At 51.6% G+C, this 18,384-nt stretch overlaps 5 protein-coding genes and 1 pseudogene across 6 annotated transcripts; 2 read left to right on the top strand and 4 right to left on the bottom strand.

Moving 5' to 3' along the window:
* Nucleotides 1–3,339: 3,339 nt before the first annotated feature.
* GCG54_00015380 (uncharacterized protein) lies at nucleotides 3,340–5,168 on the bottom strand (the record flags this gene model as incomplete). Its single annotated transcript, XM_045415172.1, has 3 exons — nucleotides 3,340–3,465; nucleotides 3,504–3,667; nucleotides 4,874–5,168. 3 exons carry the CDS (start codon nucleotides 5,166–5,168, stop codon nucleotides 3,340–3,342), a joined length of 585 nt encoding a protein of 194 aa, XP_045267154.1.
* A 1,346-nt stretch (nucleotides 5,169–6,514) lies between these two features.
* On the bottom strand, nucleotides 6,515–7,956 carry GCG54_00015379 (uncharacterized protein; the record flags this gene model as incomplete). The annotated part of the gene is made up of 6 exons (XM_045415171.1): nucleotides 6,515–6,651; nucleotides 6,705–6,873; nucleotides 7,077–7,214; nucleotides 7,270–7,521; nucleotides 7,629–7,768; nucleotides 7,851–7,956. 6 exons carry the CDS (start codon nucleotides 7,954–7,956, stop codon nucleotides 6,515–6,517), a joined length of 942 nt encoding a protein of 313 aa, XP_045267153.1.
* Nucleotides 7,957–8,940: 984 nt separating this feature from the next.
* On the bottom strand, nucleotides 8,941–9,513 carry GCG54_00015378 (uncharacterized protein; the record flags this gene model as incomplete). Its single annotated transcript, XM_045415170.1, has 2 exons — nucleotides 8,941–9,275; nucleotides 9,327–9,513. The coding sequence occupies 2 exons, from the start codon at nucleotides 9,511–9,513 to the stop codon at nucleotides 8,941–8,943; spliced, it is 522 nt and encodes a 173-aa protein (XP_045267152.1).
* Nucleotides 9,514–13,785: 4,272 nt separating this feature from the next.
* Nucleotides 13,786–14,107, bottom strand: GCG54_00015377 (uncharacterized protein; the record flags this gene model as incomplete). The annotated part of the gene is given in 3 exon segments (XM_045415169.1): nucleotides 13,786–13,890; nucleotides 13,950–14,054; nucleotides 14,072–14,107. The coding sequence occupies 3 exon segments, from the start codon at nucleotides 14,105–14,107 to the stop codon at nucleotides 13,786–13,788; spliced, it is 246 nt and encodes an 81-aa protein (XP_045267151.1).
* A 715-nt stretch (nucleotides 14,108–14,822) lies between these two features.
* Nucleotides 14,823–15,181, top strand: GCG54_00015376 (uncharacterized protein; the record flags this gene model as incomplete). The annotated part of the gene is given in 2 exon segments (XM_045415168.1): nucleotides 14,823–14,875; nucleotides 14,890–15,181. 2 exon segments carry the CDS (start codon nucleotides 14,823–14,825, stop codon nucleotides 15,179–15,181), a joined length of 345 nt encoding a protein of 114 aa, XP_045267150.1.
* A 568-nt stretch (nucleotides 15,182–15,749) lies between these two features.
* On the top strand, nucleotides 15,750–16,648 carry GCG54_00015375 (annotated as a pseudogene). Its single transcript has 2 exons — nucleotides 15,750–15,781; nucleotides 16,449–16,648. Coding segments are annotated over exons 1-2 (232 nt in total).
* The last annotated feature ends 1,736 nt before the right edge of the window (nucleotides 16,649–18,384 follow it).

Here is an 18,384-nt window from a genome sequence, read left to right as displayed (position 1 = left end):
AAGCGCCTTGTTCCGTTCCTGTGATTCCTCCAACTTCTGGTGTAGTCGATGGATTTGTCGCTGCTGCTCCTCAAACATACGCATGAGCTGATCGGCCGAACAGACAGCCAGAGGGCGCTGCAGCTTCTCCGGTCGGGGGGCGTCTGTCAGAGACATTGTGGTGGGGGATACGTTGGCATATGGACGTTTCCTTTTGGGGGTCGGGTGTGTATGCAGGTCTTCGATTCCACATGGGAAGACGCTCTGAAGAGAGTCTGGCGCATCACTCCGAGGTTCAGCATTACTATACTTTGGCGGGCTGTGGTCGGACCCGGAAATTGCGGCGAGGACGGCTGCGGCATCTGACCTGGTTGTCGGCGATTGTTCCCCGCCCAGACTTCCGTCGTATGGCGGTGGTGAGCCTCGGCGTACATCGTCAAAGGGGAGAGTGCTACCGCATGACAACGGTGAGCCTCGAGCCAGAGGACTGCAATCCTCTTTCCTGGGCAGCCAGCCATGAGGAGGGTCACGGGGTTGGTGCTCTTTGCCGCCGGCGCCACGGTAAAGCCTGTTCACATCTCGCATGCGCTCATACGCCTGCCTCAGGGCGTCTGTCAAGGACCTGGACCGCTCGATGGCATCTTTATATTTTGGAACACTATCACTGCTCAAAACGTTGTGTGGAAGATATAGGGAAAATCTCGAGGCAGCGGCGAGTGATTCAGCGTTCTCAAACGTGGACCGAGCTGCGTCGTCGGATAGCTGGTCGATGGTGAAATCCTTCGGCACGGCAAGCTGGATATGCTTGCCGCGGAGCAGCTGAAATCGAAGGCGGGCGATGGAATTCGTGTCTTTCAGTTGCCGACGAACGCTGTCGAGGTATGGGGGGTTTCGGGCATTGGTGTCGGACTTGTCACAGACCATGTGATCCAGCGAGTCGAGAAAGTCGGCCGTGATATGGAGGTAAACCTTGGTTTCGGCGGTCTTGTCGAAGGCGCTGCCAGCAAGGGAGATGGCCAGACGAAAAAGCAGTAACCTTTCCGGCGAACATCGGACGCGAAGTTCAAACTGTAGGGGAAGAATCGAGGGTGGTTGTCCTTGATCTTCGCGCACTGCAACGACCTCGCGAAGAACATAATCTGGTTTGCGAGACGACATGTTGCAGTCGCTCGCCGTTCGACCTTTTGGACTTGCCCGTGGATGATGTAGCCGGAGGTGACGAGGGGAGGAGTTGACACTTACCGTTGTGATGATATTGTGCTTCCAGGCCTGCCGCAACACGTTCCTCGCACGATTACAACTGGAAAAATGCGTCCGGCGAGATCCCTACCCTGCTCCTATTGCATCGAGGACTCCTGCACGAGTAGTAGAATGACGGGGGCGCCGGTTAACGGGTCCGCGTGGGACAGGTGCCGACGGTATCCCGGTCCTGCTCGTACAGTAAGTCGGTTCAGCAATAGGAGCAGTTAGACGATCGATGCGCGTGGGGCAGATTTATCTGGTATAATCGAGCGTGGATGGCGAGAGTCTCGATGGAAGAGAAGCGACGGCACTGATGGTGGTTGACTTTCAATATGTGAAGATGACCACATTCACGCGGTTGAATGGAAGTGGCGGAGATTAAGGAGGCTACGGATGCGGCGGCATGTTGTTCCGGTGGATTAATTGGCTAGGAGCGCTTAAATTTTTTACCCAGCCACCGCCCAGTCATTTTGAGCTGACCCCACTGAACGACGCGCCAGTCATTTTTTGTGTTGTGGTGGAGTACGGTCTTGACGCCGTGACCCACCGCGGTCGGCCGGTCGCGGGTCCGACGGCCGAACTCCGGTCCGAGTCCCGTCCTTACGTAAGGAATCGGCCACACCACTTTGTAGCTAGGCGCCCGGCGCTTGTAACCAGATTGATCAAGCTACTTCTTTCAGCTGTTGTTTTGCATCTCGCAGAGTGAGTCGCTTCTGATCTGATATTTATGTCGTAGCGTAGTAGGCGCCTACAAAGTACCTTTTGACGATCCTTCACCTTTGGCTCCATAGATTCAGTGGCTGGTGACTTGCTTCCGACCGTAATCCTTCAATGGCTTGCCTAAATGCGTTTAGCAAACTCTGTCCACGTACTCTTCTACGAGGTCGTCCATGCGCTCTTCCAGTGAGTCGCTCATAAGCCCTTGGAGACTGTCGCTCCACGTGAACGATGCCTTTCTTCAAGATATCTGCTAGTTGCTTCCAATGTTCCCTCGTAACTTCTTCCAGCTCGCTGATGTATCACGATGCCTAGCTGTAGGCGTCGTTCAGCTGCATACCTCTTCCTGCCGCGATCCATGAAGGCAGTTGCTGATACAAACAGCCTACATCGCCTATTCACGGACTCGATGAAGCAAACTCCGTCGCTCTCATCCCAATCAGCGGTTCGGGCTTGTGTCTATTTCATTCATGGCCACACTAGACTATCTGGAGATATTATTGTGGCCCTTCGGATATGACGGACCCCCTTACTATCGTATATATGCCACCGCGCAAACGGAGACAACTGGTCTTAGTTCCAGCCGGGGAAGACTGCTCTGCGGCCGTTTGTAGCTCGCCATTGACAAGGTGCTTTGCGATACCCGCGTTCGGGCAAGGACTGGTGCCCACAAGAACCGCTTGGCCTCGGCCACATCTGGCACCTCGCGCTGCGGCTTGGCATGTAGCTCTCTGGTGCGTACCAAGTTGAACCGCTTCGAGGCCAGCTGACCGTGAGGATGCCATGTTGGTTCATACGATCGTGACAGTACGAAGCATTTGTTCAAGCAAGACGCTCGTGGGGCTGCGGAAGACAGCCTCGCTATGCGCCATGCCGGAGCGAAGGGGCGCTCGGATGTGGCCATAATCGATGTTGGCAATGGTGCTGGAACGCATCTTAGTGTTGGAACTGAACCGGACATCCCTGCTTGAACAGGATCTTTGAGCCAGGCTATGCCTTTACCGTCACTTTGTTTCTTGAGTTTGTCATTCCCGATAGAGATTCTCACTGGATTTGCCGAATGAGCCATGTTGGATGATAGAGAATGTGGCTGTTTTGTGGCTACTTTGTTGGAAGTGAACCCGGCGAATAGCGAAGGCTCATGCGCAATTTCGGGCCTCCGCTAATGACTCCTATTCTGGGATGTTGGACTGGCTTATTCATAATGGAGTCACTGGCGAATTGACTTGCTCAAGCGCGGACAAGCATATGCGGGAGTAGATGCTATCCTGGAGACGACAGAACCTTTCCAAGAGATATGTTTAGTGGGCAATGGCGTCGTTTCCTAAGACAGTTAGATGGCTAGGCGGGTGTATTTGGGCAGCCTTCTTCCGTAGGCGTACGGTGCACGCCTGGGGGATACTAGTTGAGGATAAAGCTGGAAGCGATGATGGGCACGGCGAATTGCTTCAGGTCCTCGACGGAGTCGTAGTACGTTAAGAAGCGCGTGAGGTCTGCCGGTAGATCTGACGCTATCGGGCTGTCCAGCTGGGATACTGCGAGAAAGTTGAGGGTAGCGCGCCGACATCGCTAATGTGCTTCGCGGCGTGGCAAAGAAGACTGGCGAGGTGGGTGGCCGAGAAGAGGCAGCTGCCGAGCACGCGGTCGACCCGTTTCGTCTCGGCCATATAGGAAAGCTCGTTGCTGAGCATGCCCCAGCGCAGGGAATGCAGCTGGCGTCTGGTCTTCACTGTGAGAGATCGCTAGTGGTCTTGCTACGAGTTCGTGGCAGAGCGTAGATTGCTTCAACCTCCCCAGTCGCCTATAGGGCGGGACGTAGGCATCGGTAACTAACGTCGGCCTTGCAACGGACGCGCCGACCGGGCCTAAAGACAGATGGATCTCGCCGTGGCCCCGGGTCGGGTGAGGGCTCGTGATGTTCACGCTAAGTCTCTGCATAGTAACCCGCTTAGTCGCACTTCCTAGCAACACAAGCGTACTGGGGTATAGGACGTCCGGGCATGGCAGACTGTCCAGCAGTCTCTGTACACGATCCGAGCATTCGACAGTGTACGCGCGGTTCTGAGCAGCCCCGCACAGCCATCCAGTATGCTTACAAACGGTCATTATGTGCACTGGGTCAAGTTGGCCGGGTGGTACGGTACAGGAGAGACGTGTCCGTCTAGCAGTGGCGGCGGCGGCAGCAATTTGGACGCTAAAGCCAGCCGTAGGTTGGTAGTCTCGGATTCTAATGCATCGGTGGAATGTATCACTGTCTCCGATCCTTGGCCAACACTCTAGAGTCACTTCCAGCCGCAATCCGGCCAGGCGCCGACCACTCCTTAGCGTCATTTGGCCGATGGCATCCAGAAATAGTCGACATCGGCTGAGTTGGCCGTGTTTGGCGTGGAATGCCCGTGGCTTGCTCCGAACTAAGGCATGGCTGCGTTTGGGGACGTTGGAAACGTTAAGGCTTTCTCAGCAGACAGAATGTCTGCATTTCGAGAAAGAAGATTGTATAGAGTTCATCCTTGCGCCCTACGGCTCTTGACAGACGCCTATCAACACTAGAGTAGAATAACTTTTCACTGCATACATATAATGTAACAATACACTCTCACGCTCAACTATCAGCACCTCCACCGGCACTCATCAACGTCGGGGAAACGCTGTGGTGGCTACATGATGACACTGTATCACCTGCGCCCACCTTTCGGCTGACTCCTCTCCAGAGATGTCCGGTTGGACGGGGTGCAAGGCCTATCATCGCCGTGACTCGTGTCAGACGTGTTCCCCTGCAGAGCATCGCGCGAACCGTACTTAGGCGACGAAGGGGACGATGTAACGCTGTTTTCCATTGTAGCAGACACCTTTGCCGTTTTGATACGATTCGCGCGCTATATATAGGTTAGTTGGATTTCCGTCAGACTCGCATCCGCAAGCATCTAATAGGAACCTTTGCCTTCCACCCGTTCGAGGGCCTTGTCATCGAGGATCAGCAGGGGCCATGTTGCGTCACTTTCTTGAAGGCATCGACAAACCTTGTTCACGCAAAGGTGTGAGCGAACACTGTTTCTTCGTCCTTTGCGTGTCCCTCTGTCAGTGTTTGTCTCGAACCACTTGTAAAGTTCGCGCAGGCCCATCTGCTTGGTTTTGCTGCTACGGAGTGCGATGAGAATGAACTCTGCACATGTTGTTCCCCCGACTTCTGCCACCTTGGTGATGGTTGTCGGCGATGATGCGCCGGCCATGTTGGTCAGGTGCCAGAAGGTCGGACTCGGGCTGAAGCTACGCTGTGGCGGCGTGCTGTTTTCGATGGCGTGGGGCGAGGCCTAGGCCCTTGACGGGCGGTTCCTTCTTCCATGGTGTGTGAAACGGTGTGGTCTTCGGGAAACCGGGGAGGAGACGAGTTTGGAAGAGACGGCGTCCATGGACTCAAGCCAGTTGCAGCGTGACGATGTGCTAGACCAGCAGAGAGATGAAACAATCCGGGCTTACAGCGGTACGCGCGAATGTCAGCCGGTTCAGCAGGCACGTCTCACTTCTGAGCCATAATTTAGTACTTTGCCTATTTGCAATCGTGAGTCGCGGTGACATTACCACAAGCCCCAGCGCCAGAGTCAGATGAAAGTCCTAATATGGCTGCGACAAACAGGGTCTTCAGAAGCTGGAGTCGACGGGTGATGAAGGCTGTTACAGGTGGACGGGTCCAGAAATAGCGAGCCAAGTGTGGATGTGGCCGTTTGTTGCTTTGCGCTGTTGTTGGACCTGAGCATCTTCTGCTAGGACTGTGGCCGAGCCGGGCTCGCCTCCTTACGGATATCTAAAACCGGCTGCTGCAGGTCTCTGTGGAATCCAACTGTGCACATGACATGACTGGGCTGGGGATTCGCCAATCACTCTCGATCGTACAGCATGCAACTGATGGTTGTGATTGCGAGAGCCTAAGGTATGGAGCAGGATCTGCAGTGTCGTCTTACTCCCTGAGTCGATCGCTAAAGGCTTCGGTTGATGCAGCTGTTGTCGCCTGCCACTGGATTCATTCGCAATTGGAAGTTCTATTTGCAGCTGATTGGAAGCATGCAACTCCACAACTGAGAAATGGGCACGACCGCCAGTGTTCAGACTGAACTCCCAAACTCCCGGAGACCTCACGCCTCTTATTACCCCTATCCTATTCCCAATAGCACATGCACAATAGCTCATTCCTACTAGCTCTGCTTACTAAAGGGCACGTGGTTCGCCCATTTTGTCATCACAATTCTAGGCTTTGCAAGCTAAGTGGCCCTTAGAGAATGACGCCGGTATTATCACAGTCTCCGCGATCTAATTACTTAATTGCAGACCATGGGTCGTACTTTTGCAAAGAAACGCCATACGTTAGTCATGCCTTGTAATCATGGCTATATCCTCTTTCACGTGGCTGATGACCCTGTCGTCAAATGGGTCACACTCATGGGACTCGAACACGTTATAACAGCGTTTCTATGTCTTTTGTACTCCGTGTTACTTGCTCTTACTGATCAGATATACTGCGTTATAGAAAGAGCCCTTAATGAGAAATATACGTAGTGACTGCATCTGCAAGAGACTACTGTTACGTGTTCCACGACCCAGAGTAGGCAGGAGGTGGAAAAGGCGGTACATCCACGACCATGCAGGACTGTTGATCGACCTCCACGGTTGTCATCACGAGAACGCCGTTGCCTGTGTGCAGAGGCTCGTGGCCGCTGTCTCTCTATATCTACGTTTGGTATCGCCTCAGTCTATTGGGAGACTGGTTCCACCCGTGTTAGGGCTGTCCTTGCTCAGAAAGCCATCTGATAGCGCCGGCTGATGCCAGGTCCCAATGCTGATGAGGAGCAGACGTAGACTTGGCAAGCTTGCGCCACGGACCGCTTGATGAGCGATCACACCACAATATCCACACGATCCAATGTCTCGTCGAACGTGATGCTATGCTCTACTAGGTAGTTGACCTGGACGGCTCTCGTGACGCACGCGCTGCCTTCCGTGTGAGCCCTGCCCGCTTTGTTGCAAGGGGAAAGGAATCTTTCTTCCCTTCTAACTTTTTTTTCGTAGTTTACCGCCTGGAGGCGCACCTTGTTGACTGCCGTATGGCTCTCACGGGGAAATATTCGAGGGCCAGGATGGCTCACAGAGAAACCTCTATGGCCACCTATGAGGGGAAAGAAATATACAATACCCATAATGAGCCAATACTGAACAGCGCGATCACTGCCAGGCGCCGCCGGAGAGAAACTTTGTGCCGTCACAAGTAGGGGACTCTTTCTTCCCTTCTAAGTTTTTCTTCGCAGTTTGCCGCCTGGAGGCGCGTCACAAGTAGGGGACCGGAAGGAGCAGGATGGCCATGTCCTCGGCTATGGAAAGTCCACTGCTGCTGTAGCCCGCCCTCGGTAAGTTCAGACATCGACGGTTGGTGATGGTGCGGTCCCAGATTGATTGCAGCGGCACGCATTGCGCCGCGAAAGGCATGGTGAAGAGCGTACCATGCAGCGGCAGAACGAGCTGGATGCGCAGGACAATCCTCCGAAGAGTCTCAGATAGGAAGATGCAGCCAAGGGAACGCACTTTATAGCTTGACTGGAGCTTAGAGGATGGTATAGATCAAGTTTCCAATGTAGAGCATCTGACCTGGTATTAGGACGAAGCGCCGCGATTGGTCGACCGGCGTACCAGAGTTATGAAACCTTGCGAATAACGACCCCGTTGCCAACCAGTATCGTCCAGTAGTGCATCCCGAAACCAATGCTTGTGATATGCAGATAGACCGTAGTGACCGCAATCAGGATGGCCTGTTGAACAACGTCAGGAAGGGTCGCCCTGAAGGCTGGGAAGGGTTACCGCCGCGAAAACGGTCACGTAGTCCTCCCTCCACAGGCCGCCGCCGTACTATACGCGGCTAAAAAGACGAAGCATCACGACGAACAGCCCGAGACTGCAGCTGATGATAAGCTTCCGTCGTACTTCTGTCCTCCGCGACGCTTTAGGGTACGTCTCACGCGGGACTCCTTCCATCTCTACCGCAGCTTGAAAAGTGAGAAGCGCCCTGAAACAGGAATGACAGGGCAGACTTGGTTGGTCGTCAAATGAGCAGCTGGTCTGCACACATGTCGAAAGCTCCGAATGAACGGAGATTTCCGGACAGACACAAGCCGTGACGTCTTCTGGATCGCATGCGGACGCGAGAAATGTGCTGCTGATACATTCAGACTGAGTGAATAACTCATCAGCGCGCCGCAGACGTGGATGTTACCGCCAAGACGTACAGCACACGACGGGGCCTGCGAAAGGATCTCGACGGCTGACGTCGCTTTCGCGATGGTAATCGCAAGTTGGAGGAACAGCACTGTGAGAGCTGGCGACAGGCGGCACATTGTAGAGAAAATGTTGGAAAGCACGCGCGGAGATACTAACGGGAGCGGCTGGCAACCAAGGTTTCGACGCTGGGCCTGGCGACGTCATGCGGTTGGAGATCCTGCTGCTTCAGGCGAGACTTAATCACATATTTGAGATGTGTTCGGTGCCGGGTGGCACTTCTGGTGTTGATTGAAGGAGACAGAACCTGCTCTTATAGGCCAGCGCTAGAATAGCACGAAGCCACTTTCACCGATGATAGGCAATCTTCTACACTGCACATACAAGCGCCTGGTCTGGTGCATCTTTTTCATCGGGCGAGTTCTGCGATAAATGTGATCTCTGTTTCCTTTCAGCCTGGCTGCAGAGGTGAGCCTCAAGTCCAGGGCCAGTCGGAAAGCGTCGTCTTCGCCACGAGGTGATTTTCGTAATTCGAAACTCAAGTCGCCCGGGAAGAAACTTATTTGATATTACTTCCATACCTAATGAGCATCACCATAGTATTTATAATTAAGAAAGAAAGATCCGCTTATCGATTATGCACACCACACTAAACAAACTTCCAATTGATGTCGCCTGGGTGCAAGAAGTTTTAGAGCAACCGTATGAGTTAGAAAAATGAGCTTTTTAGAATAAATCAATCTATTACTCGATATCTCGAGCGTCAGAATCAAAGCCTTCACCCGACGCGTCTGAGTGTTCAATAAAGTCGGAGTCGTCGTCAGATGTTCCACCATACTCATCGTCACATTCAGCGCTCTGCTCTAACAAGGATAAGCCTCCACCAGAGTCAGAGTCAGACGTTCCAACAAACTCATCCTCGGAAAGACCCTCATCCAAGTCACATGCTGGATGGCCCACAGACTCCAGCTCGTCCTCGCTGAGCATGTCGAGGAGTAGCTCAGATGTATCTGAAGTGTTCAGCTCGAACACGATCCGTGTCCGATGCATAGACGACTCGTGGGTGTCGGGAACCAGGACTCGTGTGCAGCAGTAGGTGTAAAGCATTTTCTTCGACACTTAACCGTCACAGGGACCGAAACCTGTGGGCAGGATCCCGGGGTAGACGGCGTCGTCTCGTGCCTGCGTTTCCCAGATCCGTGCAGGGAGCATCAGGACTTGCTCCAGCACGTTGATCACGACAGGAATGTTGTCAATGTCAAAGCACAACATCCTGTCGAGCTCGAAAAGGAGGTTGATCTTGTCCCTTGACGGCATGTCGTCAGGTTGATTGGGCGCTCTGCAGACTTTCAGGCACGTTAGGAGCATTGCTACCTTGACGACGAACTCTTTGCCGTGGAGCGGACCACACGAATAGCTTATGATGTGCTCGATCAATCGGCTTCCTGCGACGCTGTTGATGTCGTCTTTGACTTTGTCGAATGGCGGATACCACGTGTTGTCAGTTAGTCCCTAGTGGGGCCAATTGACTGCCAGACAGATGGCGAGGCAGCACCGCTCGGCTTGCCTGAAGGCTGAGCAGATTGGTCCTCAGCATCGTTAGCAGGTAATTCCCAGGCAACAAGGTCTTGTGTCGCTCACCATATGCAGTCCATGATCACTTTTAGCACGGCGGTGGCGTTTCAGTGGTCCATAGCCCATGGTTGCATACCAGTCATCGCTTTTATATTAACTGTATAGTAAGGCGGTCCTAGACGGCAATCCTGCTCAGCAGAACGCATGTTGTGCTTTTGGTGTATGTCAGCTCGTATTGACATGCAACATTGTTTCCCAGAAATGCATTTCCTCCGTGGCTGATGGGATCGTCTCGTGGTTCGCTGGCGCACGAAAGCTCCAATCCAACTTTTCACATGCTGAGTCGACCATGACAGCCTGATCCGGCTTCTCAGTTCTTGCGATTCTTCACAGAAATCAATGGTCAAGATCTGGCTTCATTCTAAAAGCTTGGCATCACAATCTTTGGTGTTTTTGTATAAAGCAGCTTGCTGCATGTGCGTGGCCCGGAATCATAACATCACTAGCCCATTTGCAACGTAGTCTGACACGGCAGCTAGACTGTTGAAACGTCCTCGCCAGTCAATTGACTAGCCGAATCTACCAGCCGACACATAAGACGCAGTCGCAGCCTTGGGTGGGAAGGCCCATGCAATCGACCTTTCAAATGATACTTTCCAGTTGCAAAAGGCATCAATCAGCAAGGGAAAACATCTGGAAGAGCTTGTGAGAGACTTCGGTCGCCTCAGAAAGGAACTTGAGTACTATAAAAGCGTTGCTCTGGAAGAAACGAGCTTCGTGTTCAGTGTCGACGAAACCGTGACACAACTTCAACATGTGATTGACAGATTTTTGAGCGTTGTGCAGGAGACCAACGGTGTGGCTGCGGGGACCAGCGTGACTCCTGGTCATCCGTCTCCATCCGGACCCAGCAGGGATGTAGACAGACGGAGCATATACTCCAAAACTTGTCAGTACCAAAAGGCAACCTTGACGTCCTCTTAGCTCCCGTGAGACGGGGTCGAGGAGGTGATGACTTCGGGCTTGTTGATGTGGGGATGAAGGGTACGCAGCCACCAGACAATCCCGAAGGCCGGCTTCAAAAGAAAGCGTGATTCGCCTGCTTTAATCTAGTTCTGAACCACCGACATCCCCAACTTGAACTTCTGTGACCATATGGCATATCTTTCGTTGAGAGTGAGCGAGATGTGTGCTGCATTCCCGCCAACCGGGATACTGTTGAGGCATAGGATGTGACTGTAGCCATCTATCAATATGTGCACTCAATGATAAAGACATAACGATGCGAGAGCCCCTATACTAGAGATGGGAAAACATAGACATTCATCAAAGTATCGCGGCGACTACTTCAATCCGCATGGTTACTCAAGTACACAGATCCGTCACAGAAGCTATGCGGACCTGCTGAAAGCAGAAATATGCTGGCCCCTTCAGGTAGGGAAATTGAACAACAGAGTCTTCTGTTTTGACGCTGAACGCGGTGGTTTCCTTGGGCATCAGGGGGGGGCGTACAAGAATCATCCCGTACAGCTGGCCTACTTATCCAGAAGTGGCTATCATGCAACATGCAACATTACCACTATCAAACCCCACTAGCAATTACAACCCCAGCTGCATCTCAGATAATAGATAGCGCCGGTTCATGCGCAAGTGTTAGCCAAACCACTACCCCTTGCATTCATCGCCGCTTGTAGGACAACGCAATCTACTGGCTCCTCATAGGATATTATCGCCCCTGTCATCGGCTGTGGCGCTTCCGATTTGACGGTTGGAGTGTGTGATACATACTTGGGCTTGTGCGGGCTGAAACAAGATACCACAAGCACCTCCACACCCGACAAGCAGAGCTCTCCAGAAACAAACACTCAACGACCATAGCAGTTCTGGGGACATTGACAACTCGACACGGAGGTGCCCAGTTCGTTCACATAACGCACTTTTGTAGTGGGGAAAAAATCCTGCATATCGTTAAGAGGCCAGACAGGCCTCCTGGTTGATTCAAACATTGTGCGACCAGCAGCACCTCAATGCCCTTCATATCTAGACACCATGCACAAGAAACAGTCTTCGGTTGCTATTCGCTCCAGCGTTTAAAAATCGGCAATTGAAGCTCTCAGGCAAATAAAAGGGAGTTGTATTGTTGCTCGGACACTATAGCGCTTTGTACAGTTGCCAAGAAGGCTTTTCTTCCAACTTTTGAGCAAGCTGAATTTGGCTGCAAAACATTCAGCCATTTGAAGATGCTTCTGTAGCTCCACGCTTAGTCGACATGTGATTTTGATGTAGGTTGTTAGCACCTCCGCCTCGGACGCTTGAAGTGGTCTAGCTACAAGCTGTCATGAATCTCATCCATTCCAACCTCGGATTTCTGTTTGTAAAGCAGCCACTACAGCCATTAGAAAAGGGCTGTAGAGACATATCATAGTAGTTTCTGGCTTCTCAAACATGGATGATGTTTGCAAAAGGGGAAGCAGCATACATCATACTGTACTGCACTGACGATCGCAACTGGTGTTCATCTTGAAATCATGGTATGTTTATTGATAGGCGTATATACCTTGAAACAGACCCGCTACATGTGTTCATAGGAGCCCTAAACAGTTTACTGCGGCATTAGTGGGCGATGCAAGAGAGGCAAGCTTGAAATTAGACGTAGAATGGGATAAGAAGGCCCGCACAGACGTCAAAAGACATGTCGCTATGTAATTCTCTCAATGTTTTGGACCTTTGAATCAGATGCGAGCTTGATGAAGCGAATTGCCACCAGAGGCGATGAGAGCGCCAAAAGTCTCGCAGATGCTGCGAGCAACTTGCTGCGTGTATGGAATGGCGCCTTGGGTAGAAGCATGCCTCTGTAATACTGGGTGAAAGTGAGTGGCAGCTGTTTGCTGCTTAGACTAGTAAGGATCAACCCACGTCAACAGTCGCTTTTAGCTCCCGCAATGTTTACTGCTGGTTCTGGTTACTGTTGATTCTGGAAACACTAAGCTGTCAGCGATGTGGTCAATCAGCCAATTGGGCTCCCATGAATAAATGTAGCGTAGTCTCTGTCAGGGCGCTTCTGCCTCCCGCTATGTGTCTGAAATGCTCCAAGGAAGGGAGGTCTGTCCTCAACAGATAATCCATAATTGCGAAGCGGCCACCGGTTTTGCGATCTTCCGTAGTAGCCACACATGATGGACGTATCACAGTCGGCATCAAACACAGTAAGGCAGTTAATCTTGACGTTCTATCAATTTCCATGTCCGTGATCGGAAGGCTTTGAAGTCTGAACGGTCTCGGATTCCCAACGACGCCTCTTCCTGCTCTCTAATGGTTGCTGACATGGTCGGATAACACCGCCTTGTAGGCATACGGTTTCATCTGCAGCAGCCGAGAAACACTTTGGTGTCGCACAATTACGACCTGATACAGCTTATTCTGGTCCAGTGTGTTGACTCGAACGCAAGCAGGTGGCGACGGCAAAGTATGGGTTGGCGCGAAATTCAGTTCAGGAGCGTCTGTATCACCTGCCCATGTAGTTTGCCACGATCGACGCGATTATGAGGAAGCAGTGGGAGCCATGGGGCAGAGGCAGTAAAGGGGATCGCGCTATGCGTCGCAGACTCTACTCTCTTGACTGCCACCCCAGATATTCGTAATCCTGCTTGGTCCATGTCTTTTGGAAGTGTCGTCAACAATTTCGACTTCGCTTTCTGCCAGGAGCGCAGAGACGGATGCTGAACGCAGATTAGTAGCTGCTTTAGCAAACAAAGGACGGGGCAAACCTGGCTCAACTCGTTCGCAGACAAAGCAGATGTCGTCGCTGAAAGGAAACTTACGACATCCGGGTTCCACTGCTGTGGATCGTCAAGTCTCAGGTTGGCACCCTCCTTCACATATCCTTGCATCAACTCCATCATCGTGCAACCTACATCGCGCAAGTCATCTTCGGAGCTTATAGGGCGATAACCTTCCCGGCCATCTGTACGTTTTGTTTAGCTCGACCTTTGCTAGTGGGCGGCGGACCGAGGATTAGTTACTCAGATTGATCCTCCTACTTGGGTGAAGTAGAACGTGCGAGCAGCTGAGACGACTGTGTAGTCCTTTTCGCTCAAGATGAACGAGCGCCTCAATTACCTGACAGCTTGTAAGACAAACTTCCGCTAGAAGGAAGGTAGAAGGAGGGTAGAACGAACCTGTCCTACCGCTGTCAGGCGTTGACGGCTATGATACGGATTCCCAATGGCTTCCTGACGGGATCGCGGCATGTGCTCGTAGACAACGTGGTAGAGAGTATTTTGCTGTATGATTCATGTACTGTGATGATGCCCGGGTGTTGGATTGACTGAAGCATCTCTGGTGCTGCGTAGAAAGCTCCGAAAAGTGGCGAACATCGACGACGTCGCCAGACATACTTCTCTTTTCAGCAATTTGGACAAGGTCGCTATCTCACAGAGTCTGGCTATAAGCTTTCTCGTGTGTGGTCTATGGTTAATCTTTCTTCCCTTCTAACCTTTCTTCTTCGCAGTTTGCCGCCTGGAAGCGCACCTTGCTGACTGCCGTATGACTCTCACAGGGAAATATTCGAGGGCCATGGTGATGTCGTCTTGACCAATACGGTGGCGATTTCGGAGGTTCCGTCTTGCCTTATTTTGATGATGCGTAGGAGTTCCATTCAGCAAGTAGTTACTGGATTGATGTATGAGGATGACGCGTTTAATGGAGACTAGTTATATCCGTTTCCAAGTAGTTTCCGGATTCGACATTCTCGGACGAGTGAAATCATGCGACTGGGAAAAGCAGAAGGAGAGAAGGGACAGGTTGAAACACAAGAGAAAGACGATTGATATACAAGTAGATTAAAAGGTAAACGGAAAATATGGAAGAAAGGAGTGTCGTTTCAGCTTCCATAGGCGTTATGATTGAATCAGAAACTGGAGCTCGTTATACAAACCATCCAACCAAGAGGAAGCATCTGCATCACTTCTGTACGTTTCCCGTGGGTTCCCTGCAGATATCTTTGCTTTCCCTCAAAACACAGTTCACTCACACGTACACAAGAACCCGCAATGGTAGACACCAGGTTCACCCAGGTAACCGGTGACTTGAAGAAGAGTGTCGGGTCAAGTTCTGTAGTACCGCCAGCATCAGCATACCGTCATTGAAGCCACCGCTGAGGACCGCGAACCGCGTTCGCCGTCACGCTCCTGAACCGCTGAAGAGGCTTTACCGGGAAGAGCACGAATGCCGGCAGGAAGAGCACAGTCGTCATGCCAAGGCTATCATCAGCCAATTCAACTTTGAATCCGCCATATTGCAAGCAGAGACCTCCGTCTTGAGGCTCCGGAGCGATGCTTTGCCCTATCCGGGTTTAAAGCTCCCATCCGGAGTACAGCTGGAATCCCTCCAGGGGTCGGATCATTCGTAGCAGCCAACGAAGTGTTTGACGGGATGAACGAGCATTGGATAGTCGATCTTTATCTAGAGGGTGCGTTCGCAGCCGAATCATGGGACAGAGCCAGCTGACGTCACTCAGACCTGAGCGATGATCTGAATGAAGAGGCTTTTCGTCGAAGAGTATGAGTATCAGAAAGAACCTGACGATGTTGAGGTTTACTGCAAGATTCGCGGATACCAAGGACATCACGGTGACAAAAATTCTTTCTTCAGAAGGATGTGGCTGGGGAGGCATTTCGCCGTCTCAAAGAATCGTCGAGATCTGCTGGATCAACTATTTCGCCATAAGAAATACACCGACGCGATCGACGCACTTCTGGCCATTACTGCTATCTGTTGCGGCTTCCGGCTCTCTGTGGTTCACCCGGCAACATGCATGAGATGTGAAGAGGTAGAGTAGTAGTCCCCAACGATGGGCTCTCCCAGGCTGACTAGAGGCAGCCTAACTTGCATTACTTGAAACACATACAACAGGTCTGGACTGAAACATGCGGGGACGACCCTCAGACTATGCGGCTTGTTAATGGAGGGACGGTGGAATGACTACAGGGGACAGCGCCAGGAGCTTTTAGTGCAGACCACGAGGAGCTCCTGGGTGATCTCAAAAGTGGTCGTATCCTCGGGGATTTTGCCGATGGAACGAGATGTGAACCCAAATCTGTCACGTCTCGAAACAACACACCATACCGTCACTTTTCACCTTGTTTGAGGATCGAAAGTTCCTCAGCACTGTCACGGGCTGCATGAAGCAGCTGACAGGTGTCGGCTTCAAAGTCATGATTCTGAGCCGTCCTGATGAGATGTTACAGATTTCAACCCAGTAGACTGCCCAACGCCTGGTGCAGATATCGCAAACGACATATGTGAACATCGAAGGAGATTCGGCGACTCGTTTTGACCTTGGATGCCGGCGGTTATGGCTTGATGCCTTGCGAGAGTTCCATAAACTGCCGGCAAACGTGAACAGGAAAGATATACTTGCTAAAGCTAACGGGAGGGCAGATGAGACCACACCGTTCGAATTCGCTTCTCTTGCGAGCGGAATGGGTTTTGGGTCCAATGAAATGAGCAAAATTGTGGGAGCGTCCCCAGACATTGAAGTCGCCAGCCGTCTCCTCCTCTATGCGAGAAAACCAGAGCATTATCAATACCCAGCTAATGAAAAATGCGTTCAACAGGTAGCGGAAATGTTCGCAACAACCCGACAAGCCCGTTCCAGAGACGACACACGACCATAGTTTGAGCGAACTCTGCAAAGAGCTACCGGTCAGATATGGCATTTCTCACAACAACGATCGCGCCTGTGATCGAACAAGATTGTTCCTGCCGAGCATGCTGGCAGAGTTTGAGACCAGTGAAACGCGGGTCACATCATTCTTTACCAGAAGATCCGTCTACAAATCGTACTTTGGTCTTTCTAAGAATGTAGGAAATTTGACGACGAACGAGAGGATGGCATACCATTCCCCTTTGGGCATAAATGGAGTCAACAGTGCTGGCACAGAGGGTGCTGGGTTTGAAACACATGCGAATTCGGCGGCGCAGAAGGAAGCGCAGCTGAGACTAGATAAGCCAAACTCAACCATCTGCAGTAGCTGGTACAGGAGCAACATGCAATGCATACATGGTACTGTTGTTGCTACATAGTAGAACAGGCCGTGTTCAGTTCACTTCGCTTTCAGAATCACTCATGTATCAAGGCGTCAAACGCAGAAGTTGATCATCACTATCAGTATTTAGAACACAACATCTATTAGCTCCAGCTAGCGAGACCACGCGATATACATCTATTCCCCCGCGCTTTAAATACAATAAAGTTAGCCCAGTCATCGAGAGACCGGCCACACAACTCTCTCCACTTCTGAACACCGCCTAGAACGATGAGCGGTTCAATCTCTTGTTCGGGACGTTCGCGCTAGCGGTGCATTAGTTTGCATTGTCGGTCCTTGCGGCCCGTACAGCATAAATGCATTGGGAATGTTGGGTATCATCATCCTAAGGTAGGTGCTCATGCCACTCTTCCAAACCTCACTCAATCGAACGCCGTTCTTATCGTGGATGTTCATGTCTAGCAGGCTGCCCGTGACACAGTCGCACCCAGTGGCCATAATGACGACATCCAAGTCGTAGTGCGTAGTAGCTTCTAGCAGACCAGTGAGAATTCCCTGGTCATCAAAGGCGTTAATCGGCGTCTTATTTATCTACCAGATCGAAGTTCGCTTAATCTAACGCCTTATAGATGTTCATCTCAAGGTTGACACATGCCAATCCGAACCATTCGAACTGCTTTAAAGGCGTAACAACGTCCATCTTCTTGCAGTCCGTCATGTGGCTTCGTATTTTTCGAACCAAAAGTCATACAAGCAAGCGTTAGCCGTCTTGTCAAATGCGGCGTCGCGATAGTTCGATTGCGTGAGACTGAGGCCGCCCATGTTCCACAACTGCTCAAACACGCTGTCGAGTTCTGCCTCGGTCGCGCAGCGCAAAAGGTCGGGATTGTGATTATATGGAAGGGCTGAGGATGACTTGAGCTTGCTTTGTGTAAATATGGTCTGTCATACAAAAATGTTGTCGGCGGAAGCCGACAGATGTGGTAATCCAAAGTCGCCTGCAAGAGCATGCAAAATCGTATCTTCGATCGAGTCACGTAAGAACAGATTTGTAGGACGCGCGAGCACATGGTGCAGTGCTTGAGTTTCCGCTTACTATCGCGATGATGTTGATGCCCAGAATTCGTTGATACCTCTCGTCTGAAAGACGTTCTGGCGTACAAACGAGAACTTGGAAAATCGAGCCATTCTGTCAAGAATGCCAGAGCACATTCTGCCGTGGTCTATTTCAAGCCGTACCACATTTGCCTCTTGGGCTTCTTTGTGTTCGTGGCCCCCGCGCCAGTCTCTCGACATCACAAGTGAAAAGCTGGCGGTCTTGCTATCGCCATCAGAGTTTTCCAAGCTGAAACAGTTCCAGAAGGATCCAGGTACTCATGTTCGGCGTCAGAGGAATCGTCCGTCGGCACGTCTTGTATTGGTGCACCACCTGACTGCGCGAGACTATCGGTGCTAGAAGATGGCGTCTGAACGCGAGAAGACCATGAAACAGAAGAGAAATTGTTCTCTTCGAAGTCCAAAAGATACGGATCAGCGCTTCATCAAAAATCTGTCAGGTCTTGGC

This window comes from Colletotrichum gloeosporioides (assembly GCF_011800055.1).
Source record: "Colletotrichum gloeosporioides strain Lc1 chromosome Unknown consensus_25, whole genome shotgun sequence".
Classification (NCBI taxonomy): domain Eukaryota; kingdom Fungi; phylum Ascomycota; class Sordariomycetes; order Glomerellales; family Glomerellaceae; genus Colletotrichum; species Colletotrichum gloeosporioides.
The sequence above is the reverse complement of the archived record's forward strand: the minus strand, read 5'-3'. Positions and strand labels throughout refer to the sequence as shown.